Source organism: Gopherus flavomarginatus, chromosome 5 (assembly GCF_025201925.1).
Source record: "Gopherus flavomarginatus isolate rGopFla2 chromosome 5, rGopFla2.mat.asm, whole genome shotgun sequence".
NCBI classification, from domain to species: Eukaryota; Metazoa; Chordata; order Testudines; family Testudinidae; genus Gopherus; species Gopherus flavomarginatus.
Window position 1 is genome coordinate 55,017,877 of NC_066621.1, and position 27,053 is coordinate 55,044,929.

Consider the following 27,053-nt stretch of genomic DNA (forward strand, 5'->3'; position numbering starts at 1 on the left):
TCTTTCTGTGTCAGGCTCTCAAGCCTTCTCTGGCACACATACAGAGGTATGCAGATCTGTTGGGAAGACTCAGCTCAGGGATTATACCCAGCACTCACATGCACATCCCTTTTGGGATGAAAACCCAAAATAATATTGTCTTGTGCTGTATAGAGAAATCTGTACAGCATAAGCTCATAAAAATCGCCCTCTCCCTCAATGTGGAGAGAGATATGCACAGCTTCTTCCTCCCCCCGCACACCCACTCCCCAGATATGAATTGCACAATCTGGGTTATGTTATAAACAAAAAATAAGTTTATTAACAACAAAAGGTAAATTTCAAGTGATTATAAGGGATAGCAAACAGAACAAGGCAGATTACTCAGCAAATAAAACCAAACACGGCAAACTAAGCTTAATACACTCAAGACACAGGTTACAAAATGTAATTTCTCACCCTAACTGTTATTTTAGGCAAGTTGCAGAGTTTCTGTAGCTTAGAGGTCCAGTTATTTCTCTTTAAAGACTGGACCCCCTGTCTCAGCCTGGACTCAGCCCTTGCCTTGCCCTCAGCCCAGTTCCTTTGTCTCTTCAGGTACTTTCAGCAGTCTTTCTTCTTGGGCAGGAAGGCAATGGAGAAACGTCCTCTTTGTCTTACTCTCCAGTCTTAAATATAATTTACATAAGGTGGGAAGCCTTTCTCTCCAGTGGAAAAGTACCAGCAGTGTCCAGGGTGGTACTTTGTACCAGGTAACATTGTCCAGTTACCTAGTAGTGTCAAAGCAACTATGAAACCAGGTTTATTTGCAATGTCCACAGGAAGGAACTCCCAGAAGATGGGAGATCCATATCTTTAAAGACTCATTGTCTTTTCCTAATGGTCCATCAAGGCTGATTGGTGGGCATCTCCAAGTATAACCATGGTTGTAATTGTTACATAGTCAATATTCCTAACTCCAGATACAGAAATGATACATGCATACAAATTGGATAATCACATTCAGTAAATCATAACCTTTCCAATTATATCTTATATGAGCCGTCTTGCATAAAATATCTTAGTTATGCCATATTTATATCATAGGCATATTTCTATAATGAATATGGAGCATCACGTCACAGGTGGAGCTGCAAGGAAAAATATGTAAATTAGTTGCTTGATGCACCACATTATGAAAAAAGACAAGTGAAAAAAATTAACTGCAATTTTTCGATCTCTGCTGCATAACGTTACACTGTATTTCAATACACTAAACACCTATCAAAATTAAATACATAAGAATGGCCCTACTGGGTCAGACCAAAGGTCTATCTAGCCCAGTATCCTGTCTTCCAAAAGTGGCCAGTGCCAGATGTCCCAGAGGGAATGAACAGAACAGGTAATCATCAAGTGAGCCATCCCCTATCGCTCATTCCCAGCTTCTGGCAAACAGAAGCTAGGGACACCATTCCTGCCCATTCTGGCTAATAGCCATTGATGGACCTATCCTCCATGAACTTACCTAGTTCTTTTTTGAACCCTGTTGTAGTCTTGGCCTTCACAACATCCTCTGGCAAGAAGTTCCACAGGTTGACTGTGCGTTGTGTGAAGAAATACTTCCTTTTATTTGTTTTAAACCTGCTGCTTATTAATTTCATTTGGTGACCCCTAGTTCTTGTGTGATGAGAAGTAGTAAACAAATTTCCTTATCTACGTTCTCTACATCAGTCATGATTTTATAGATTTTTTAGATTTTATAGATTTTTTTACCTCAATCATATCTCCTCTTAGCCCTCTCTTTTCCAAGCTGAAAAGTCCCAGTCTTATTAATCTCTCCTCATATGGAAGCCATTCCATACCCCTAATCATTTTTGTCGCCGTTTTCTGAACCTTTTCCAATTCCAATATATCTCTTTTGAGATGGGCCAACCATATCTGCACACAGTATTCAAGATGTGGGCATACCATGGATTTAGAGAGGCAACGTGATATTTTCTGTCCTATTATCTATCCTTTTCTTAATTATTCCCACCATTCTGTTCGCTTTTTTGACTGCCGCTGCACATTGAGTGGATGTTTTCAGAGAACTATCCACAATGACTCCAAGATCTCTTTCTTGAGTGGTATTAGCTAATTTAGACCCCATCATTTTATAGGTATAGTTGGTATTATGCTTTCCAATGTGCATTACTTTGCATTTATCGACATTAAATTTCCTCTGCCATTTTGTTGCCCAGTCACCCAGTTTTGAGAGATCCTTTTGTAGCTCTTTGCAGTCTGCCTGTGTCTTAACTATCTTTAGTAATTTTGTATCCTCTGCAAATTTTGCCACCTCACGGTTTACCCCTTTTCCTGGATCATTTATGAATATGTTGAATAGGACTGGACCCAGAACAGACCCCTGGGAGACACCACTATTTACCTCTCTCCATTCTGAAAACCGACCATCTATACCTACCCTTTGTTCCCTAATTTTTAACCAGTTATCAATCCATGAGAGCACCTTCCCTCTTATCCCATAGTAGCTTACTTTGCGTAAGAGCCTTTGGTGAGGGACCTTGTCAAAGGCTTTCTGAAAATCTAAGTACACTATATCCACTAGATCACCTTGCTCCACATGCTTGTTGACGCCCTCAAAGAATTCTAGGAGATTGGTGAGGCATGATTTCCCTTTACTAAAACCATGCTGACTCTTCCTCAACAAATTATGTTCATCTATATGTCTGACAATATTGTTCTTTATTATAGATTCAACCAGTTTGCTCGGTACTGAAATCAGGCTTACAGGCCTGTAATTGCCAGGATCACCTCTGAAGGCCTTTTTAAAAATTGGCATCACATTAGCTATCCTCCAGTCATCTGGTACAAAAGCTGATTTAAATGATAGGTTACAGACTACAGTTAGTAGTTCTGCAATTTCACATTTAATTCCTTCAGAACTCTTAGGTGAATACCATCTGGTCCTGGTGACTTATTGCTGTTTAATTTATCAATTTGTTCCAAAACTTCCTCTACTGATACCTCAATCTGGGACAATTCCTCAGATCTGTCACCTAAAAAGAATGGCTCAGGTTTGGGAATCTCCATCACATCCTCAGCCATGAAGACCAATGCAAAGAATTCATTTAGTTTCTCCACAGTAGCCTTATCATCCTTGAGTGCTCCTTTAGCACCTCGGTCATCCAGTGGCCCCACTGGTTGTTTACCAGGCTTCCTGCTTCTGATGTACTTAAATGTTATGTATTTATGTTTGTCAATGCTGTCAGATTTTATATTTTAATTTTTTGTATTGATAAACCATCCAGTTGAATTCCCTTGATTCAAATGCCCCAATTGTTTTTTTTCTTATCCACAGTTCTTGGCAGATAAGTGACTATATGGTCAGTTACTTAGAGCCTCTGACTTTTCAGCCTGTTACATGAATTTCTCTCATGAAGGCAGTGATTTGGGCAGGAGTTACTTCTCCCTTTGTGTGTGTGAGTCAGTGTTTTTTTCTGCACAGTTACACTAACAAAAATGGATCACCATACTGTTAAGAATTACCACTTAAAGTTAGTTCCAGTTACTATTGATGCTCTGTTTGTGTGGAAGAAATTCCTGCTACTAAACCAATAAAAGGCAACTTTAGGAGCAAATCTTTATGTGACAGTATATGAAAGCAAAGCATTTCTTACCAAGCCTGTCATTTCTCCTGACTGATAGCTATCATGTTCCAGGTTGTTTAAAATGTTCTAGTCACATACAGTATGACCCCAATTTTTCCCAAAGGGCTTCAGAGGCACCTGACACATTTAGCAAACATTGATTTCTTCATAAGCAAGGGAGCAAAAGTGTGCTGTGCACTGCTCTTGGGACATGACTAACATTCACTTAATGGGTGAATGAGTGGATAATGAACATTCTGAGGTTTTGTAATTATTAGTCTATTACTGGTATTAAGGCTTAGAATTCAAGCATTCACAAGAGCTACTAGTTGCCATTAAGATATCCTTAGCACAGTGCACTTTTAAAACTACTTACTTTTCTTCAAACACCTACAGTACACAAAAGTACCCAAACCGAGCACAATAATACAGGCTATTATTGTTCCAATGACTGCTCCAATTATACTGTTCAAAGCTGACTTGGGGGCTGTGAATGAAAAAAATAAAGAAAATTCTGATTCTATGCTTGTTCATGTTAAAAAAAAAAATACATTTTAGTGGACTGCACCTACACTTTCACAGTAAGTGATTAACTGGTTATTTTTCTGGCTGAGTATTGGAAATTGATGTAATAAGAAAGTCAAAGTAGGAGCAAAACTTCTACTAGCCACTACACCAGGGCTGGTGCTTCCATTTAGGCGACCTAGGCAATCACCTAGGGAGCCAGGATTATTGGAGGGCAGCATTTTGCCGGGGGGGGCGGCAGGCGGCTCCGGTGGACCTGCCGCAGGCGTTCCTGTGGATGGTCCGCTGGTCACGCAGCTCCAGTGGACCTCCCCTGCGGCAGCTCCACTGGAGCCACGGGACCAGTGGACCCTTAACAGGAACGCCTGCGGCAGGTCCACCGGAGCCGCAGGAGAAGCGCGTGGGGTCGCGAAATGGCCGAGCGCCTAGGGCGCCAATAACATTGGCGCCGGTCCTGCAATACACTACTAAAGAAATCACAGAATAACTGCCAGGCACAATGTGTTGTATGAAATCACAGCTTCAAAATGCCTTCCCCATAAGTAGACAGCATTAAGGGTATCAAAATGCCCACTTAAAAACTTAAATATTAACAACATTCTATAGAATGAGGATAATAAAATGTAGGGTCAAAACAGCCTTTTGTAAAACACCTGTGGATCAACTCAATTAGCTCAGAGAGGCCCTAAAATGTGGCATGTGTCACCCAATCCTGCCAACACAAATATGGCACTAAAATGGTGCATCCAGAAAAGCCTGATATCAAAACGTCAGACGTTTGAAAAGTTGCCACCAGATTTCAACCCCTTCTTTTCACTGAATTGGCTCTCCTTGGCTCCTCTGCCACTTCTCCCACTCCCTTTCTGGCTGGCATGTCAGCAAATCGACTGTTTTGAATGTCGCTGCATGGCCAGCTCTCCTGCCCTGCTGTCTATCTCAAATGACACCTGGTGTCACTGCACTGCTGGGACAGCATAAGGCTGACAAGATTCAAATTCCTTCAGAAAAGATCTAGCCACATCATTCCGTAACACATGATATATCAAAAGAAAAGAGATAAGACCCTAAAGGGAATGGATACCTGTGACAGTTAAGGTGCTATTGAGAAGTAACTTGGCAGGAAATGTTTTGTGACTCACAATACATCTATAGACATTTCCATTATCTTGCAAAGACGGTTGCAGCCTTAATTTACTAGTGACATTAAATGTGCCATCTTCATTTTCTACAGAGGCTCCTGTGTGGATATCCTCTGCTGCTACACTACTGTCCTGGTTATTCTTTGATATCTTCATCCACTTAATGTCAACCAAATTTGGATAGAACTTATTGACATCACACGACAGGGTCTTCTCCTTGTCGCTTTCTATTGTAACTTCCTTTGGAGACAGGCTGACTTCCGGTTGAGCTGTATGGAGATAAAGGTTATATTGCTGTCATCATCATCAGGGATATTCTGGCTTTTTAACAGTGTTAATGTACACTGAATACACACATTTCCTAAATATCTGATATGTGCAGTGTTTAATGTTCATTGCAGGAGTGGAGGTTTTTTATTTGTTTTTGAGTTTGTTTGTTTTTTGCTAATCTAGTCATTTTTTCCCAGAAACAAGATCACAGGAGTGAATATTTGTTAGAAGATAAATAGCATTTATGCTCATTAGAACTTTAGTAGTTTTGTTATTTTCTGCTCTTTGTAAATAAGTATCTACAAAATTAATAGAGTTTCTCAGATTTACAGCATGTTTGGATATTGAAAATGCCACTGCAAGCCTGAGGATTAGATAATGAAAACCCTTACCTGGTCAAAACCTTAGAAATTATGACAAACAGGCTATTTAGGTCCATATTTTCCCCTGACCTGCAAAAAATTATGGAAGGGGAATATTTAGACTGATACAACTATGGAGAGGTTGCAGGGGGAAATGAACTGCAGTCTCCTGTTTGTGGCAAGGAATGTGACAGTGAATAAGGAATAGGGACTGTGCCCTTTTAAAGGCAACTATGATGGAGAGAGAGGAAAAATACCAGGATAAACCCCAAACACATTAGCTTGATGAAAACTGCTAATCCCCATGTAAAATCTCCTGCAGAAGGCTGGGCTCACCACACCACCTCCATAACTGTTAGCACAGCTTACCCAGGTGCTGTGGCTATTCCACTGATATAATGCAATTCCCATCCCCACCGCCACTCCACCCCCACAAAGGCTCCAGGGGGTGAGGAAACTGGTACCACTAAGATGGACTCTAATCTTCTGCCTTTGGGTCTCCAGGTGATGCAGTATAAAATAAATGGTACAATAAAGTCACTTACCAACTACCTCTAATATAGCTGTTCCATGAGCATCAGAAGGGGCAACAATAACATAGCACCTATATATTCCTGCTTCCTTAAACTGTATCTGTGGTAGTGAGAGTGCGGCATTTCCTCTTCTCAGGTCACTGTCAGACATACTGGCCCCATTTCTATGGGAAATATGTGCTCCAGCATGAAATGTGAATACTTTTTCTTCTTGGTCTGCCCTCGGGGTCTTAAGATACCAGGTAACTCCCACATTCTTGATATCCAGTTCTGCTGTATTGAACCCAGAAATCTTGCATGGTATGGAGATGTTATCATTCAGTGACACAATCAGTGGGGTGCTTCCCATCAACACTTGAAGGGTTTCTTCAAAAATAGAAAATGTATATTTGGAGCAATATATCCTAAAGGCAATGTTCCTTTGAAAGAGTTATTATTGGCTAAATGATCATGCAGTTTTGTAGTAGCCTGTTTCCGCACCCATAACCCTTTATAACCTCTCTCTATGGTAGTCGAATGAAAGCTTTCTTTCCTAAATTGATGATGGCTTTATGAATAACAATCTTTGCTTTTATTTGAATGAAATAATAGAGATAACACAGGTTAGTTGGGTGGCTCTCGCTCTTGGAACAAAAATGCAGGAGGAACTTCAGCAGTGCATACACTGCATATTACATGTAATACACTGGAGCTTTGTGGTAGAACTACAGCAGCATGTGATGGGGAAAAAAATATCTATTCTATCTATCTGTCCATCCCAGGTATATATATGCACCCCATTGCCATAATAGCTGAGCACCTCAGACTCCTTTATGCATTTTATCCTCACAGCATCCTTGTGAGGTAGGGAAGTGCTATTGTCCCCATTTCACACATGGGGATATGATGCACAGAGAGACTGAATGAGACAAGCAGGAAGGGGGCACAGAGAATTTAACACAGGTGAGTTCCAGACTAGTGCCCTAAGTCTGGAGTCACTTGTCCATCTCCTTTGAAGGAAAAACTGCCCTGCTGGCTCCCCATCACTGCAAGAGAGAGGGGCACAACATCACCAATTTCTTTTGCCTTCCCCTTGAGGGGAAAGACAAATGAATAATTAATACTGATAGATTATTACAAAAAGTCTATTTTTGGAAATGACTCAGAATTTCACTGGGTGTTTCAAAACATCCAGGAAACAACTCCAGGATCCCCATAATGATCTAAATCTTTGGCAAATCTAAGTGATAACAGTAATAGAAATGGTACCTTATACACATTTTTTCGCTTGGCTGCCTATGTGTCTGCTTGGGGACACTGTCTCCATTCAGGTACATTTCTGCTCTTGTCTCTATTTTCCATTTGCTGTGTTCCGTACACACAGGATGGGGTAATCATGCATCTTAACCCAATAATGATGAGAACTGTGACCTCAGCCTCTCAAATTTGTGGGCTCCCTCTAAGTCTTGTGCATTCACGCATGGATTAAAGTTATTGATTTTCAACTTTCTGAACTCAGACTCATACTGCTCACATACCAGGAGCTTCAGGAATCCTTGTATAACACTCCATCAAGTGGAGAGATGACATGAGATGGCATGTGCTGAGGCTGAGGAAGATTACGAGGGGATAGAGTGGAGGTTGTATCACTTCCTTACTGTACTCATTGCATTGACAAGACCTGTATGGACCATAGGAGGTCTGATGGTGGTCTCAAGAATTTAATTGTTACTGCAGAGTCCTGAAGCAGTGAGGAACCTACCCACCATATCTATGCAGCGAAATTGGGCTCTACAGTTATGGAGGCAACTTCAGCAGATATTGAGAGGGAAACTCCTCCCTAATTGGTCACCAAATAATTCATCCCCACTCACTCCCAGGGACAGAATTCATGATTCCTGAAGTGGTGGGGAGGCGCTGCATATTCACAGTGCCATGATGTGGGTGGTGGTGGTGGTGGTGGGTTGGTTTCTTCTTTCTTCCCACTGCCTCCAGAGGAACTTTAGAAGGGCTGTGCTCCCCTTACACAGCACTTTCAGCTGATAGCACTGAAATTGGCAACCAGGGGAGGTGACAAGGTCAGGTGGACAATTAAAAGGACATTGAAAAACGAAAGAAAAAGAAAAATCTTTTAGAACACAGGAATCCTCCATCCCTCTTTCCATAGCAGTGGCAATGGGATCCTGCTGGCCAAGTCAGGGAGAGGCACTGGGTTATTGTGAGCTGATCTGAGAAGTAAGGATTTAGGTGACCTCCTTTTCTTCTCTCAAACAATTCTCCAACTTGCTTCTGTGAAGAGGAGGTGAGGCGCTTCCACACTGAGCCAACTGTACTGAGGATCAATCTGCCCAATTCATGGCCAGTTTATGTGGCAGTGAGGCGGGATTACCTCTATCCACTGTTACTGAATAACCAGCCCTGAGGATTTGGTCTACCAGGAATACCTGACATAGTACTTCCCTTTTACATGTCTATATTTAGTGGCTGTCTAGCCTGAGAGGCTACAACCCATCTGTGGCTTAAAAATAGTTCAGCTGAGAGCTTCTCAGCTCTAACTCTTAAGGTTTTGCCCAATATGATGTCTCTTAGATATTAAATCATTCCCTGGGGTAGAATATTTATGCCATGCTATTGGCACTATGTTTAGGTTTGCTCGCATATTACAGTTTGGAGTGGAGCTTTATACAGAAAATGTGTCAAATTAGCCTTTCTGCTGTTAAAGGCTGTGTGCACGTTTTGCTGTCAATAAGAGGGGACTGTGAAACTGTTCTGAAGGAGCTGGTATGTGCCATTTTCTGATCCTAAGTGATATTTCTGGGCTAAATGCAGCCACCCCATAGCCCCACCTTCTTGCAGTTTGCTAATGCTCCTTGAATAAGGAAGGGGGCCAGAAATAAAGCTGTGTCAGGGAACGGCATGTGCCAGCTACTTCAGAACAGCCCAATAGTAATAAGGATGAGTCCCTTGGCATGCCAGGGATTTTCTCACAGCTACTCAAAGCTGATTCCTTACTCCAGGAGCATTTGCAAAATGGAAAATTGGGTGGGGGTGATATATGACAGCATGTTGCACAGAGGTAAAGCTTCAGGTCAGGGAGTGGCATGTGCCATCTACCTCAGAACAGATTAATAGTTGCAGGCATGTGTCAAGTTATTTGGCAGTTATACACCCTCATTACTTATTGCAAGTGAGAGCCGATTACCCCATGTAGGACTGGGGGTCTTGCTCGAATATCTATTGTTACAACATACAAGAACATTTTAGTCGAGTGAAATTTCTAAAACTATAAGCCCGCAGCAATGACTTTTGATGGCCTTTGGAATAAAGACCTGGGACTAAGGAATCAGCTTCAGCCTTGGGACGCCAGAAGTGTCACCCCTGCCCCCCCAGACACATCCCCACCCACTCCACCTCCGGACGAGTATTCGGGGGTGGGGGAGGACCAGGACCCTGGGCTGGGAGAATCCGCAGGCTCAGGAGGACCCCAGTGACCCTGCCCCGATATCCCCTTTGCCGAGGGGCAGCCGAAGTTGGACCCGATCCTCCCCCGCCGTCTGTGACCCAGGATCCCTCCTTTACCTGCAGGCTGGAGCGCGCCGCTGAGACACAGGAGCAGCCCGAGCAGCCGGCAGGCCCGCCCGGCACAGCCCACTCCCCACCCCATGCTCTGAGGTAGGGCTGGGGGCTTCGCTGGCCCGGGTCGTGGCAGTGACTGGGCTGAACGGTTCCCCTTCATTTTCCTCCCTCGGACACGTGCCCCAATAAGGCAGCGCCCCGGGCGGGGCTCGGAGCCAGCAGGTGGCTGCTGTGACTATCTAGGGCAGTGATCGAGCTGCAGGCACTGTGCAGCCACCCACAGGTCAGTGCCCCTCGGGCAGCGCCTGGGAAATGTACCCAACTGGCCCGGGCTCTCCAGGGCTATCGGGGGGCTAATCCCCACTCCGCAGATCGGGAACTGACCCACAAAGGCTGGCACCCTCGTCTCCGTGTTTAGGGACTGTGGCTCAGTGCCTGGGCTGACATAGCAGGTATGTGCTGGACTATTACTTGCACCAGGGGGCGTTACGAATAGATTTGCAGCCTTAATTCTGGATTTCTAGCTGTTGGGAGTTTACATCACAGACTCCTACCGCCTCATCTGAACGTCCTTTTTTTTGAGTTGATTAACTGGCCTCCTTCCTCAGAGAGCAATATGCAAGTTATTTCACTTAAGTGAACGCCACTTTCTCACACTCCATATTCACAGGCAGAATTTGGTAAAAACAAAACAAACAAATAACACCAGCCATCTGGTTCTGAGTTCCAATTTTACCCACTTAGGAATCTGTACAAAGTATGACTGAGGCAACATTGTCCCACAAACACTGCACTGGACATTCTTAATTTTTACAAGTGACCAACTCTCCTCCCCACTCCATTCCATCAAAAATCCCTGCCTTAAAAGATTGTAAAATCAATGTTTACATCTGTTGGAAATCTCAGAACTCTTACTCGAGCCAAGGTGCATTCAGTTATTGCCATGCCAGGCAGCTGGAGGAAGACAGGAGCATCAAGGATTCCATTCCATTCTCACCAAAAAGCACCATGCTTATTACTCATGTTGGTAGCAAAAAGTATGTGCAGTGTTGTTTGTTACCAGACAAATGAAAGTCAATTGCATTTTTTAAAAGGCATGTGTAACATTTTAAGCAACATTGGGCATGCTAAATTTATGTTCTGTCACTTAAATTTGAAATCAGATTGTTGTGTTGATTTGCATAATCATTTGGTATTGATTTATCCTGATTGAATGATGCTTTTTCTTAGAAAACAAGTCTAGCATATAGCAGGCTGTTTTTTTTAGGGGGTTGCAAAGAATACAATAATTTTCTGATATGTTAACATTTTTAAAACACGAATGTTATCATAATTTAAAGAAAGGCTCTAACAATAATTATTAATATTAAGTGGAATTGAATAATGCAAGATCAGGCAACAATATTTGTGACAAAAAACAAAAGTTTCATGAAGATATCTATTTAGGTTATAGTGCTTCATGTCTTAATGAACTACATTTAGGAATTCATTTAATCTACATGTTGTATTGTGTAGATCCAACCATTGCAAGTGCAATAGGAAAATGTATGCTTTTCAATACATTAAAACTCCTCTACAGATAAGATCTGAAAACTTTCAGACATTAGTCTGAGTTACTGACAAATCATCATCTGCTGAGCCAGTATGTTTTAAAAATTAAAGTTAGCAAAGACATGGTCACAAGCAAAGCAAACTGCCATTGACTGTTGCTCTGATGGCAGGAGTCCTAGCGGGCTGCACAAGTGCACAAGTCAAGGGTGAGTGGCCAACTTACAAAACTGAACTGCCACCACTAACTCTGTGTCTGAACTGTGGAAGAGGGAGCTGCAGAATACATTTTTTCCCTCTTGAGATTTCAGGCGCTGATTCTAAGCCAACCAAAGTCAATGGGAGTCTTTGAATCCAGGGCCTCAGGGTGAAATCTAAGCCCCTTTGACATCAGTGGGATTTTTGCTATTGATTTCAATAGAGCTAGAATTGCACCCTCAGAGTTTAGCACTGTGACTAGATTAATGGGCCAAGAAGCAGGTCCAGATGATACATGAAGTTTCTTTTGTCACATGTATGAAGCATCTGTCAATGTTCAAGTGGTGACGTGCTGAGAAATGTAGTCCCTTTTCCCTCCCTGCTTTCAATGCCACCTTTTCATGGACACCTTTCTGAGCATGCTCTCCTAATAGCTATGTGATGCTTCCCAGAAGTACCGAGGGTTGTGAGGCACTTCACTACCACCTGCCTTTCAGGTAAGGAAGCCTTGTATGTGCCTCCTGTGAGTCAGTTCCCTAGCACCACCAGCCTCTGGCAATACAAGCCCTGCCTTCCAGCCTTCTGCAGGCCTCGCTCTCTCTTTACAGGTTAGCGATAGGCACACTCCGACCTCACGTCCTCCACGGTGTTTCCCTAGCGTGCCCAGCTCCTGAGCTACTGGACTCTCACAGAATTCCCAGATCCTCTCCCAAAGGAGCTGTACATCAGAGCTTTCCAAACACAGCTCCACTTAACTCAAAGCACTTCATTGGTTTATAGGGAAAGCAAGTATAATTTTATTGAACCAAGACCAGAAATTCAAACGATAGCAAGCAGCAATATTAACAAATGGTTACAGATCAAATAAAAGCATAACACACATACTAGATCCTGAACTTAACTAATAGACCATTATTATGTCATAAGAGCAAAAACTCACCCAAGATCCTTCCAGTGTATTGCAGATGCCTGGTTGGGATCTTTCATTCATGAAGCAAGCCCACTGTCAGCTTCCATCCTAGGTGAAAGATACTAGAGTGTGCCTTTGCAACCCCAGATATATCAAAAGAGCCCTTTGATCTTTATTCCTAAACCAGACACCATCTGGCTGTATGCTCCTTCCTGTAGATTTTATGATCTCTTGTTAATTTCTTAATCTTTGATTATCTGGTTGCTTAGTATGCAAATAGGCATCCATTGTGAAGTCTACAATATTCACTTCGCATACAACCAGACAGATAGATAAGTGTCTCCAGCCTGTCTGAAAGAAACATGTTTATCACCTCATAGTGACCTGCTTTAACTCACAGACCTTAAGAACATAATTTCCAGTATAAGAACATACTTCTTATAATATTATCTTTACATACATTTTGAAATGGTTATGATGAGCTGAGGGTTTATGACTCTTAACAGATATCTCACATGCCACCCTTTATGAATTATTATGCATATAACTGACCCAGGAGATCCCTATAAGGCGCCATGCACTATCTATGCCTTTCTGCCAGGTGGCATCAAGAGGTTCCTGTGTCACAAGCTGGCCCTTTCAATCTGGGAGCAAGTGCCAGCTCCATCCCAACAGAGCAATTTTGTCCTTAACAGTTACCAGCTGCAACTCCCCCTCTTTCTTTCAGCTAGTGAGTACCTAGCTCTTTTTATGTTCTTCCTCTTAATTGGGGTTGGAAACCTGTGAGTGGGAAAATAGAGCCAAAGGCAAAGGGATAGAGAGGAGATAATGGATGTCTGGTGATGAAAAGAGTAGGGGCAAGATTAGCAAATTTCTCAGGTGGGATGTAGATGATAAGGGCTCAGGAAGAGGTCAGTGGTTTGTGACTTGCCCAGCAAAAATGACAGTTGATTTTCCTAGGGAATGTCAAAAAATCAAAACCCTGATTGGTAACATTTATACACTTTGTAGGATTAACATCAATAATTGCATTAATGGTGAATAATTTAGCATAAAATAATTGTCTGAATCCTGCAGAATTCACCATAGGTACCTAGAAATCATAAGGAAGAGGCAAAATCTTATCTTGAATTTACCTATGACTGTAAACATTCCTCTGTTAGAACTGTCCTGGAATTCACAAGAACTGCTGTGTGTCCACACAGAAGTTTTCTCCTCTTGAGGGTTCTCTGGAACCCATCCTGAGTAATTCAGCACTGGCATAAAGGTTATATTTTACTTCAAAGATGCATGTTATGCTAAACTTCTATATTTAGACAAGCTTGAGTGCTCTTAAGGTTCTCTCGTGATTTTTGGTCTGTTCCATTTTATGGGATCATTGGGGTGGAAAAATACATTTTTTATTTAAATTATTTCCTATTTTAGTGTATTTCTGCTTAGCATACACGGTGCTTGAAAGGTAGTGTGACTCTTTAACAGTATATGCAAGCTAAAACTATTCAACTTCACTTTGTAGCCCTGGAACCTGGGGCTAAAACTTTTCACCAGCCCCTTTGCAATCCAAAATATTCTGGTGGCATCATGAGCATTTGTAAGAAATCACCCTGCGAGGACTTTTTTCCACCATTTCATACAGTGTGTTATTTTGCAGACTTTAAAGCATTATCACTGTGTTTCATATTACAATTTAGCACCATAAATATGTGTGGTAAAAAAGCAGATGCAGGAACAAAAAGTGTGTAACATCCATCTGAGTTAGTTTTCCTTTAGAATACTAGCAGCGAAAACTGTACGTCAGGTGGTCTTCTGAAAGGTTTCATAAATCTAAGAACAATAATAGGCTGATTTTCAAAGGGCTAAACTCTCGCAGTGCCCACTGAAGTTATTCGTGATTTTGAACATACAAAATACAATATACAAAATCTTTAAAAAGACTGATTTCCAATCTTGCTCACCCGTTAAATTCAGGACAGAAATCAATGAAAGCAGTGTGTGCTCGGCACCACTAAAAATCAAGTCACAAACACATTTCCAGAGTTCCTTAATTTCTTCAAATATAGTATCAACACCTTCTCTATTTTAAGACAATATAAAGGAATATTTTCAAGAATTTGTGGAAGTTTACACCTCTCTTTCTGGGTAATTTACATCATACAATGAAAGTATCTTTATGCTGGAATGAACATAGAAGTAGTTGCCCTTCAGTTATAGCCAAGAGATTTCCTTCAATTTCACTCCCAGACTATGTTTCCCTATTGCTACAATAAAAACCGTCCAAGATACTAATAAAGTTTAAAAAAAATTCATAATTTTTCCAAGTCTTGGTGAATATGCATTTTAATTAAGGATTCGTTCTGTTGGTGTTAAAACTATTTTCCTTTTTTCTTTTATCATAGGATAATTACAGTCTCTGGCCAAGAAATCAAAGTTAAAAATACTTGAGATGGGGAAAAGGGGGTCTAGAATACTTCAGTCCTGCAGAAGAACTTGGGTCCCAAACAGTCCATATTTTCCTCAAACTCTGGTTCTCCTGAGTAGTGTATTTGTATACGTTGATAAAGTTTTAATTCCTGAAAGATGCTTTTTTTTAAAATGAGGTAACTGTTCACTGAACCCTTGAAGCACTGAAATAGAGTTGCTGTTTGATGGCTATATTCTTCACTGAAGGGAGATTATGCAAGTTTTAAAATATATGAATCCTCAAAGGAGTCCTCTTCGGTAGAAACCTCACATCTGATCTTGCTTTCTTTGTCCTGTTCTTCAGGTTTAAAAGTTACAGAAGTAATAAAACCAGACTTATCCTCACAGTTTGTGTTCTCTATTCCATCTTCAATGGGGTATTTTCCCTTAAACCAAGAAACATAGGTACTCTCTGTAGTCCATCCACGTACAAAACAGTGAAGTGTCACATCCTCACCAGCCTTTGGGTTGCTAGTAATGCACTCTATCTTCAGGGTGTTAATCTCTTGATTGATGGGTCTAGGGCCTAAAGAGAGATACAATTGTCAGAAAAAGAGGATCATAAATAAAGGCCTCAGCATCAGGGCCATTTCATTAATCAGCTGCATTCTGCTGTTGGAAAATATATAACTATTTACATGTCACTGATATCTTTTATGATTTCATTGATGTGATGGAGTGTGGACCCCACAGGAACCCTGAGTGGGTTAATGTGGGCCTGAGAGGCATCAGCTGACTGCACCCAGAGGAACAGCCAGACTTAATTGATCATGAAGTTCAGCTGGGCAGAAGCAGGCCAGTTAATATAAAAAGAAGCAGTCTGTAACAGAAAGGGGACTGGCTGGCTGCAGGTGGGAAGGGGCTGGGCTGGGTTAGGTTAGGTTGGGAGGGCTGGGGCTGCATGTTAGCATCTGGCTGAAGCCAGTGAGGCTTGGGCTGTAGGAGCAGGTTGGGTGTAGGGCTGCAGCTGACCTCTAACTGACAGGAGGGTGAAAGCTGAAAATGACAAGGGGAAGGGGGGACATAGACGCCAACTTCATGGGTGCTCCAGGGCTGGATCATCCACAAAAAAAAAATTAGTGGATGTTTAGCAGCCATTGGTAGCCAACTCCCCCCAGCAGCACCTCTCGCCTGCCAGTGGACCTACCGCTCAACTTTCCCCTCCTCCCAGCGCCTATCACCCACTACAATCAGCTGTTTTGCAGTGTGCAGGAGGCTCTGGGAGGAAGGGAGAGGAGTGGGGATGGGGCGTGCTCAGGGGAGGAGGTGGAATGAGGCAGGGAAGGGGTGGGGGTGAGAAGAGGCAGGGTGGGGACTTGGGAGAAGGGGTGGGGTGGAGCAGAGAGGGGACAGGAAGAGGCGCGATGGGGATGCAGGGTTGATGTATTGATGTAGGTGAAGAGAAGTTTATAGTGCTCATTATGGAAGCAATTAACTGCATCTTGCAGATGGGGGGGTGGGAAAATGAAAGGATTAAAATCATAGCAAAAACAAAAATATCTAAAGATCTCAATAGATTACATTCATGCAATTTTAAATGAAGGCAATAACTCAGCTTAAATAACATGGTCTTAATGATCATTAGTTTGAATATGCATATTTTAATAATGCATGGACAGGAATTTAAGTCACCTTTGAAATATCAAAAAAGCCTAATGTAATATGGGTGCAAGAAACATGGCTAATAAGTAAACTTGTGTTCAATCTACCAGCTAGTAGATGCAGCTGGAAAATTCATAAAGATGGAATGGGACAAGCTCACTTCCCTACACTTACTGAGTACCAAGGATGAGAAAATGTCAAAAACACAAGAGGAGTTCCTAGCTGGAATTTTCCATAAGCTGAGTAGGGCTTTTCAAGAATAAATGTGATGCAAATTTATGCATAAATGGTGCATGTGATAACCTAGGAGAATTCAATAACTTAATAAAAGTAATTACAGCAGCAGCTGATCTGGCCATCTATAAAACATCAAATTGCCCCAGACTTAGAAATCTGGATCCCTGCTGGAACAAGGATTGCAAATTAGAATGAACAATAACAACTTTATGAATTATAAATGATGTAAGGTGGTGGCACAAAGAATTATCAAAAACACAAAAAAAGAAAGCTGGAGAAAATTCTGTGAGGAAACTGAACAAAGAATCAAAGCCTTCAAAAATATATAAGCAAATTCAAAGAATCAATGGACTTAAAAATAAAAGTACATGTATACCTGGTCTTACTGAAAACAATGAAAGTGAGGTTTCCAATGTTTGAAAAGCAGGCATTTTAGCAAAAAAATTCCAAAAGAACAGTAGTGATATGAATTAAAACAACGAGTTTCGTGAAAAAGGAGGTTTATTGAGGATAACTGTGAACTATTAAAGGGCTAGAGAGAATATACTGGTGATGTGTTAAACAAAAATGTTAGTGCACAGGAGCTTATTGCAATCATTAGAAAAAGGAAAAACACAACTGCAGGTAAAGATAATATAAGTAAATGCTTCAACCCTTGCCAGAAGGAGTTGAAAGAGTCTCTTGTGGTTATATAATGATGTCTGAGGAAAAAGGACTGCTGCCAATAGAGTGGAAACCACCATTGGTGATATCAGTTAGAAAATCAGGTAAGGTACATACCAGATCTGATGCCTATTGTTGGCCTACTGCCCTCACGCCATGTGTGGGGAAAATCATGGACAAAATGAAACGTGTAAGACTAGTGGGATACTTGAAGAAAAATGATGTAACTGAGGTACAAAGTGGTTTCAAAAAAGGAAGATGGACAGTAGAACCTATAGTGAGACGAGAAACAGAGGCACCAAAAAACCATAAGGGCTAAGACCTTTACGATAACTATCTTCCTGGACACTGAACAAGCATATGACATGCTAGAGAGGGAAGGCCTCCCATATAAACTGGTCAAAACTAGAATAAAAGGGAGAATGTTTTGGAGGATAAGGGACCTCTTAAGTGACAGAACTAGACACGGGTAGCCGTGTTAGTCTGGATCTGTGGGTTGGATCACACATGAGCTTTCGTGGGTGAATACCCACTTCGTCGGAAAGCTCATGCTCCAATACATCTGTTAGTCTATAAGGTGCCACAGGACTTTTTGCTGCTTTTACAGAACTATACAAGTTAAACTGGGAAGAGCATTATCAAAAACCTACAAGCTTACAAATAGAACTCCATGAGGGTGTATTATCAGCCCTGCCTTGTTTTCCATTATAATAAATGACCTTCCAGAAACTGTGCAGACAGGAATGGGTATTTTCCTTTTCACAGATGACTGTGCTATATGGACTAACCAAAAATACTTTAAGTTGCATGGAAAAGACAAACATAGCACTCCAGAGAATTTCCAAGTGGGGAAATGATTGAGGATTTAAATGCTCACTTGCACAAACAAAAGGAATGCTTTTAACCAGGGAGAAAATCTAGGAAAATTGGACTTCCTTCTTTATCATGAAAAAATTCAGACAGTTCATAAGTTTATGTGCGTAGGAGAAGTGTTTTGATATATATTAACTCAGACAGGTCACATAGATAATAAAAAGCAAGATGAACTTACTTAAAAGTGTAGCTGGAAACAAACCGGGTGCAAATAAGATGATACTGATGATGGTCTATAAAGCATCGATAAGACCAGTTTAGACTATGGAGCCCAAGCTTTTGGTTCAGCCACAGAAACAACACTTGAGCCTGGAGCAATTCCAGGTTTCTAGGTTCTGAGACTGGCATGTGGCACAACGATAACACCAGTGTGTGTGCTGCAAATAGCCACTGGAGAAGCATTTATAAATCTAATGATGAAACTATTAGATCAAATCTTTTGGGCAAAAGGGAATAATGAAAAGAGAAGTAACAACAGATTTATGAGGATTGCTGAGAGTTTAGTAGACAAAATGATATAGATTGCTGGAGACTTCCTCATACTATCAGGGTCAAAAATGGGTAAAGAAGATATGTAAAAAAGAAAAATTGAGAGAACTAAAAAATGTTAGCCATCGGAAATCAAATTACAGCTGAACAGTTATTCCACCATTTGTAGATTTGGAGCTATATGAAAAAAACAAGGGAAGGGGGAAAAAACATTATGATCAATGAAATTTCTGAATTGATTTATGAAAAATGGGGCCAGCTTTGCCAAGTATATACAGATGGATCAAAAGATGACAGCACTGGTAGAGTGGGAACAGGCTTGTCTGTTCCTAGTCTTTGAATCCAGCAATCAAAAAGGCTATCAAATTAGGTGACCATTCTGATGGCTGAAGTAATGGGGATAAGGTTGGTACTAACCTGGATAAAAGATGTGCAATGAGCTGCAGCTGTAATTTTATCTGATTGCTTGTCAGGCACAATGACAATCAGAACAGGGACTTTGGAAAGCAGAAATGACATAGTCCGTGAAATAATGTTCCTGACTACGGAAATAATGCAAGCAAGTAACAACAGCATGGATCCCAGTGCGTATCGGAAGGCCTGGAAATGAGATGGCTGACAAAACAGCAAAACATGCTCTAGAAAATTAGGAGAGGGATACTGAGATACCCTTAAGTAGACAAGAATTTAAAAGCATGGCCAGGGAGGAGCTTGCAAAGGAATGGCAAGAACTATGGACCAAGAAAACAGAAAGACAAAGGTTCTATGATATATGCTCAAAAATCAAAGATAATACTATACTCCACAGTCATGACAGAAAAAGTGAAGTACAGATGCTCCCCAGGTTATGCAAACCCAATTCACGCAAATCTTCACTTACGGAAAGAGTTCCGTAAGCTAGAAATAAAAAGGTTTTGTTTGGATTTTTTTTTTGCGTAATTGTCGGGTATATGTTTCTGACTTATGCAAAATTTGAGTTACGCAAGGCGTTCCGTAACGGAACGCTTGCATAAGTCAGGGAGCGTCTATAGTCTTTTTTAGAGCGTTAGCAGGTCATTGTGCCTTAAATGATAAGTTAAACTTATTAACAAGACATAGACGGGCTGTGTAATCCATACAAACCACAGAAACTGTTGATCATGTTCTATGGAAAAAAAGTTTCTTTATGAAACATTGAGTCTGCTTAGAATTAAAGATTTTTCTAAAGGGACTAGTGAGAATGTTAGGGAAATGGAATAGTACCAAAAAAACCCAAAACACCCTGGCTACATTTCCTTAAGGAAACTAAACTGAGTGACTGGATGGTGAGGGAGGAGGGAGGAACTTGACTAAAAACAAATGAAGAAAGAGGCGGTCATAGTCTTGTACGATGAAGTTGCTGCACCAAAAAACAAGGAAGAAAGGGGACTGCCAGGTTGAGAGAGCCTGCAGCAACCCTATGGGAACAGAGCGATGGTAAGGAGGAAGTTGAGGGAGGAAGCAGCAGCCCTGAGATCCTAGTTATTGAGGAGCAGAAAAGACTGGCAAGCAGGTGGGGAGATAGTAGCTACTGGGTTGGAGCAGGCTCTTGTGGTGTACAAGAGAGCAGGGTCAACTTAGAGAGGTTGTGGGGGAGATGACCTGAGAAAGGTTGGATAGAAAGGAGCCCAAGGAAACAGCAGCAAGGAGTGGGACTGAGCATAGGTGCCGACTTCAGGGCTGGAGCACCTATGGGGAAAAATTAGTGGGTGCTCTGCACCCACTGGCAGCCAAGCTCCCCCACGCCACACCACGCCCCACACCTCCTCCACCTCCTCCCTTGAGCGCGCTGCGTCCCTGCTCCTCTGCCTACGTATCAGCGCTTCCCACCTTGCCAGGAGGGGGAGGAGCGGGAATGTGGCACACTCAGGGGAGGAGGCGGGGAAGAGGCGGAGCTGGGGCGGGGATTTGGGGAAGGAATTGGAATGGGGGTGGGGCAGAAATGGGAGGGGGCAGTGCAGGGATGGAGTCGGGGCAGGGCCAGAGACAGAGGGCTTCATGCACCCACTAGCAGGAAAAGGAGTCAGGGCCTGTGGAACTGAGCAGACTTTACTGCTGGTTATAGTGCTCCTGGGCTGGAACCCAGCGTAGTGGGAGGGCCTAGGTGCCCCTGTCAGCCATTGGTAAGGTGGCGTGAACCAGGAGATGGGCAAAAGGACATTGGAAAGCCTTAAGGAAAGGGTGTGAGGACCCAGGGCTTGGAGTTGAGGCCAAAGATCTTCTTGTGAGGAAACTGAACTGTTCTATGTTGAGCTTTGTATTACTCCGGAAGTAATCATGATGTGGCCAGAGGGCCAAGTTACAGGAATAGAGACCAGACCGAGAGTGACCATTGGCTGGGGGTACCATATTGGGAGAGAGCCATTACGCCACACCTGGACATAAGGAGGTGCTCCTGCAGTGACAGAACCCCTTCCCAACTAATTAACTGAAGACAAAGTGGCATAGGTTCAAATCATCCCTAAGCAGGTTCCACTTGTGGAGTTTCCAACAGATTATTCCTCCAGTTGGGGGTGGGGAGGGGTGGGTGTGCTACCTGTCTATGTGGAACAAAAAGGAGTTTCAGTCCCCAAATCCCAGGGTTCTTGTGAATATGCTGGAGACCAGGACCATCTGTATGGAAGCCTTGTGTGTTCACGTTCCTTCTCTGGTCTTCTCCAACTACCCTACCTGCCATGAACCCCAGAATCCCCTTGGCCATCCACAAGGGGGTTCCACAGCTGAAAGGGCTCTGTGAAAAAGTTAGGGGGGGGGTTGAGTTGATTCTTTCTATACAGGGTTGAACTACCACCATCCTGCCCCAACACACACATCCCTGATCCCACACCCATATGAGAAATGGGAGGAGGATGCCATACAGACAGTATTGCGGCCTTCTCACATCTCCCACTAGGCTTTCCAATCCCTGTGCCTGAGGGGGACAAGGTGATGAGTTGGACCATTGCTATTAGGAGGATTTGCAATTCTTCTCAGTTTGATATAAAACTCACTCAATGTGTGGTTCTGATATCCAGTCAGAGTGGATATATCTCCAGTGCTGGTAGAAAAATCTGTAAAGTAGGAAGAAATACCAAATTATCTATAATAAACATATATTTATCATCGGCGTAGTTAACATATCAGTAGGAAAACACAATTATATACATTACAAAATTCTGTACAGTTCCATGGCATCCTTATAAATATGTTCTCATCCCCTGTTATTTAGTACATCTGTTTTCACATTCACTGTCGGAGGACCTCATCCAAACTCCTCTGAACTCAACAGAAGCCTTTAAACTTACTTCACTTACTCATTTCACTTATTTTCTCTGATCATTAAAACAAGCCAAGTTTTGAGCATGAGTATCTTGAGAGGTTCTATCTCCATTTTAATGATGATATAACAGGCCATTTTCTCTATAAAGCTATGGAAGTGGATATAGTTAGTTCAGTGGATGACGCTGGGAGGGAAAGCTAAGGTTCAAAATCGAGTATCCTATGGCAGTGAATTCTACATTGATACTTATATAGAGACTCAAGCTTATTTAGGGTCAGATCCTGACTTTATTCACGCTGAGTGGTATCTTGGCAGCAGATTTTCAAGATATTTAGGTGCTTAAAGATGGATAGGCAACTTTACCTGCCTAAATATTTTTAAAATCTGGCCCTTCCTTCATTAGCCAGTTCCGCTTAAATCAATGTGAGTATCTGTGGAGTAAGGTACCACCCAACCTAAAACTGGCCCTGTGATAGGGTGCACCTGGCCTTTGTCGCTCCCCACAGGAGGCCACACTGCTCTGCTATACCCCGCAGCAAAGTGAAACAGAAAGGAGCAGCAAAGGTGGGTCCTCCAAGTCTGCCTAGAGAGACTTCACGGAAGCAGCCAATCAGAGCCTAGCAGGCTCAGATAAAAGGACCTGCAGATCCTTAAAAGGTTAGTTCCTAGCTGGGATCAGAGGATAAGAGTGCTGTGCTCTTGAGGGAGAAACAGAGCTTGTTTCTTCCTAAATTTGCTTAAACTGGGTTTGCAGGAAGAGAGAGAACCTAAAATCCTTAGCCCTGAGGGCTAAAAGGGGCCAAGTAGGAAGAGGTCCCAGGAAGAAACAGCAACAAACTAAAATCAAGCAACATGTAGCTGCTGTTTATAATGTCCAGGCCTGGGTTTCCCCTACTGCCACGGTAGCTTAAACCCCAAGAAGGGGACAGAACTTATGTGAGAGCCAAAACAAAGGGCTCAGAGCTAGGGCTGAACATCCTAGTAGGGGCAACAGGACCGTTCATTTATTGAACTCCTTACTACCCTGGAAGTGATTCATTTGGACTCAGTGACTAAGTCAGAGGCTCAAGTCATGGAAAACCCACCAAGGTCAGCCAACAGCTTGTAGGAGGCACAAGGTGAGAAAAGGACTGCAGTACCACACTCAGCTGCTAACAGGCACTCAAGAGATGAGTGCCTCCCATCACAGGCCCTTAATTAAAAAATCCAACTTACCATCAAGTTTCAATATAAACCTTTTCTCTGTGCAGGAGTTTGTTTCTGGGTGAATTACCTCACATCTGAACATTTTTCCATTATCACATGCATTAGCAGTAAATTGTGTTTTCAATGTAGAGAAACATAAACCATTTTTTCCAAGTTGAGTATCTATGTTATGGTTGTCCTTAGGTAACTCTAACCAGTCTTTATACCATGCAACTTTTATATTTTTCGGCACAAAATCTGATATGGAAACTTCAAGACAGACAGTCTCGTTGACCTTGGGTGATGCAGGTGTTGCTCTAATCTCAGAAACAGCAGGAGACTTTGCTAAAAAGGAGGGATAGTTTTCCATTAGAAACACAGTGCAGTAAAGCACTCCTGGACACTATCAATGGGATTAGCAAGAAAAGAAAATTAACCAGCAAACGAGAAAATATTCACTTTTTTTTTTATGGGACAGAGCACCTGGGCTTGATCCTGCACAAGGCCACGTGCACAGTACTCTGCCGTATAAGCACAGGTTAAAAGTGCTAAGCAGAACAGAGAGCCAGGGAATCTGATCCTGCATCAATGAGTTCTGCCACCAAATCACTTCTCTCCAGAAGCAGGAGTAAGGCCAAAGAGTGGCATGTGCTGCTAAGCACTTCATTAGAATGACTGAGGATTGTGATTGAATAAATGTGTCTGGAACACCCATCGGTAGGGCCCTACCAAATTCACGGCCATGAAAAACACGTCACGGACTGTGAAATCTGGTCTTCCCCGGTGAAATCTGGTCTTTTGTGCGCTTTTACCCTACACTATACAGATTTCATGGTAGAGATCAGTGTTCCTCAACCTGGGGGTACTTAAGGGAGTCGTAGTATTGCCACCCTTACTTCTGTGCTGCCTTCAGAGCTGGGTAGCTGGAGAGTGGCGGCTGTTGGCCAGATGCCCAGATGTGAAGGCAGCGCCTTGCCAGCAGCAGCACAGAAGTAAGGGTGCCAATACCATCGCATGCCACCCTTACCTCTGCCCTGCTGCTACCTTCAGAGCTGGGTGGCTGGAGAGCGGTGCCTGCTGACTGAGGGCCCTGCTCTGCAGGTTGCAGCACAGAAATAAGGGTGGCAAAATCATACACTGCCATCCTTACTTCTGTGCTGCCGCTGGCAGCAGCTCTGCCTTCAGAGCTGGGATCGCAGCCAGCAACCACTACTCTTCAGCTGCCCAGCTCTGAAGGCAGTGCCGCCATCAGCAGCAGACAGAAGTAAGAGTAGCAGTGCTGCAACCCCTCCTACGATAACCTTGCAAACCCCACCCCCGCACCACCACCACCACCACACACACACATCTTTTTGGGTCAGGATCCCTACAATTGAAACACCATGAACTTTCAGATTTAAATAGCTGAAATCATGAAATTTACTATTTTTTAAATCCTATGACCGTGAAATTGACCAAAACAGAGCGTGAATTTGGTAGGGTCCTACCCATCCACAATCCATGTCCCATTCCCCTCAGAAAGGGGAGGTAAAGACTCTCTAAGCATATGTCTACCTTACAGTTAGAAACACGCAGCTGACCCATGTCAGCTAACTCAGGCTCATGGGGCTCAGGCTGTGGGACTGTAAAAGTGCAGTGCAGATCTTCAGACTTGGGCGGGATCCCAGACTCTGGGACCCTCCTTTCTCACAGGGTCCCAGAGTCCAGGCTTCAGCCCAAATCCAAACATCTACATCGCAGCTTTACAGCCCAAGTCCCAAGAGCCTGAGTTAGCTGACACAGACCAGCTGCAGGTGTCTAACTGCAAAGTGACTAGGCCCATTTACAGACAAGATACATGTTAGACTTGAAAGAAAGGGGTGTCTCTTTATTTGTAACACATTTTCTAGGGGGAGGAAACCCAAATCTTTCTTAAACTTGGCGTTTTAAATGGCTAGCAAAAGACAGACAAACCTTGGGTTCAACTTCAGCCTGGGTTAATCCTAATTTCTGCCAACATGAAGCAATGCACAAGGTCCCAGAGGCAAAAAGTCCCTCAGGGTGTGGTGGTCTGGAGGGGGGAGTTCTATGGACTGCTGCTACACCAAAAGTAGCCAGCAGTGGGGTATGGTCAAGGGGGCAGACTAACAAAGGTCTTCAGCTGCTCAAAGATGTAGATAAATGCTTAGCTGGATTTATGAATGGGTCTGGCAGGTTAAGTGCCCAACTCCCACTGAAAAGTCATTGGAATTAGGCACTGATATCATATAGGTGCTTTTTGTCAATCTTACTAGGTTCCTATCTGCACCATTAGGCACATAGCTACCTTTGAAACTCTGGCCCTAGATCTTTTCAGCAGATTCCATCTATGGGACTTCTGTGCAGTCCTGACTGGAGCCTAAACTGCCCCAGCAAAACACAAATAGGGAGAGCAATAGCCAGGTGAATCTCACTGTTGCTAGAGGGTATAATTTACACCCTCCTGCATCATGGTTGGTGGATCTGGCCCTCTATCAGTAAAACAAAAATACATTTTTCCTCATGTTCTAGAAAACTTATTGCTCTATCATAGACCCCCAGACTTGTTAAACATACCTGGGAGTTTTAGATACACATTTTTTGTAATGGGCTTTGTCAGAGTCTTGTGCATCACCATTACACCAATCTTTCTGCCATAATCTTGAGCAGAAGGTATTAGCTGAAGAGCAGAAGATGTGCAGAAAAGGCCTCTTGTATCCTGCTTTGGCGCTTGTACTGATGAACCCTTCCTGATTTCATCGTTCTCCTGGAACCACCGGACTTGAATAGCGTTGGGATAGAAATCCATGATTTTGCAGGTCAGAGAAAGGGGTTTTCCATACTCTGCATTATTTGGACTAAGAACAATACTCGTAATTCTTGGGAAACCTGCAAAAAGTGTTGAAATATATTTTATCTGCATAAACAAAACAAATATTTAAGAAGGTACTACTATTGTTTGTGTTAATGTTAAATATAGACAGAGTAGAATGTGAAGTCAGTAGCTACTGGGTCTGATACACAGGAAGTAACCAAAGGCTCAGGGTTAAGGAAGTGACTGTGCTTTTGGTAGTTTAAACATATAACAAGAATAACTTTGCATCCCCCATAAATACATGTGTATAATTGGCCAAGGGAAGTGAAGTCCTACATTTCTCTGTTTTTATCTGGATGTAATGCATGAACTCTTAAATGATGCATCTGCTTGATTCCAAAATTTCAGGAAATGTTATAGACATCAGTGGGCAGAATGCTATAGATTTTGGTGAAAAATGGAAAATTAGAAAGTGGGATGCATGAAGATGGGTGCTAGCATCTGGTTAGCATAGACAACAGCTTCAACCACTTATCTAATTGTCTATAGATCCTACAACCAGTTTATGGCACTCATTAACACATTCCCGCCTAACTCTCTACCGCCATCTAAGCTCTGCCCATCTTCCCAATAAAATTTAATATGGTGACACCCTGAATGACTTATCTCCCAGAGAGAAGGGGAGAACCAAAAACAAACATAAAAATAGTGAGAGGGGAATAGAGTGGTACCCAGAGCCCTGGCATGGGCTGGAAGAGGGGAGTAGGGAGCATGGAGAATGAGAGTGCACCCAAAGCCTCTAGAATGGGG

At 42.6% G+C, this 27,053-nt stretch overlaps 2 protein-coding genes across 2 annotated transcripts in view; both read right to left on the reverse strand.

The window, feature by feature from the left end:
• Window positions 1–273: 273 nt before the first annotated feature.
• On the reverse strand, window positions 274–10,422 carry NCR3LG1 (natural killer cell cytotoxicity receptor 3 ligand 1). Its single transcript, XM_050955835.1, has 5 exons — window positions 9,993–10,422; window positions 6,447–6,800; window positions 5,212–5,538; window positions 3,982–4,092; window positions 274–1,109 (listed from the first exon to the last, which is right to left on the reverse strand). Exons 1-5 carry the CDS (start codon window positions 10,147–10,149, stop codon window positions 1,093–1,095), a joined length of 966 nt encoding a protein of 321 aa, XP_050811792.1. The 5' UTR covers window positions 10,150–10,422; the 3' UTR covers window positions 274–1,092.
• A 2,086-nt stretch (window positions 10,423–12,508) lies between these two features.
• Window positions 12,509–27,053, reverse strand: part of LOC127052283 (uncharacterized) — a 35,889-nt gene continuing 21,344 nt past the window's right edge. The window contains exons 8-11 of the mRNA XM_050955810.1: window positions 26,006–26,317; window positions 23,462–23,776; window positions 21,978–22,037; window positions 12,509–15,631 (exon numbers count right to left, since the gene is read on the reverse strand). Coding sequence (XP_050811767.1) covers window positions 15,318–15,631; window positions 21,978–22,037; window positions 23,462–23,776; window positions 26,006–26,317 — 1,001 coding nt within the window. The 3' untranslated portion in view covers window positions 12,509–15,317. The remainder of the gene's footprint in view (window positions 15,632–21,977; window positions 22,038–23,461; window positions 23,777–26,005; window positions 26,318–27,053) is intronic.

Bases quoted from the DNA above. Each gene is read 5' to 3' on its own strand.
- NCR3LG1 (XM_050955835.1), bottom strand. From the start codon at position 10,149: ATGAAGGGGAACCGTTCAGCCCAGTCACTGCCACGACCCGGGCCAGCG. The intron at 6,801-9,992 runs GTAAAGGAGGGA...CTATTTTTGAAG, and splicing joins CGGCGCGCTCCAGCCTGCAG to AAACCCTTCAAGTGTTGATG. The intron at 5,539-6,446 runs GTAAGTGACTTT...ATCTCCATACAG, and splicing joins AGCTATATTAGAGGTAGTTG to CTCAACCGGAAGTCAGCCTG.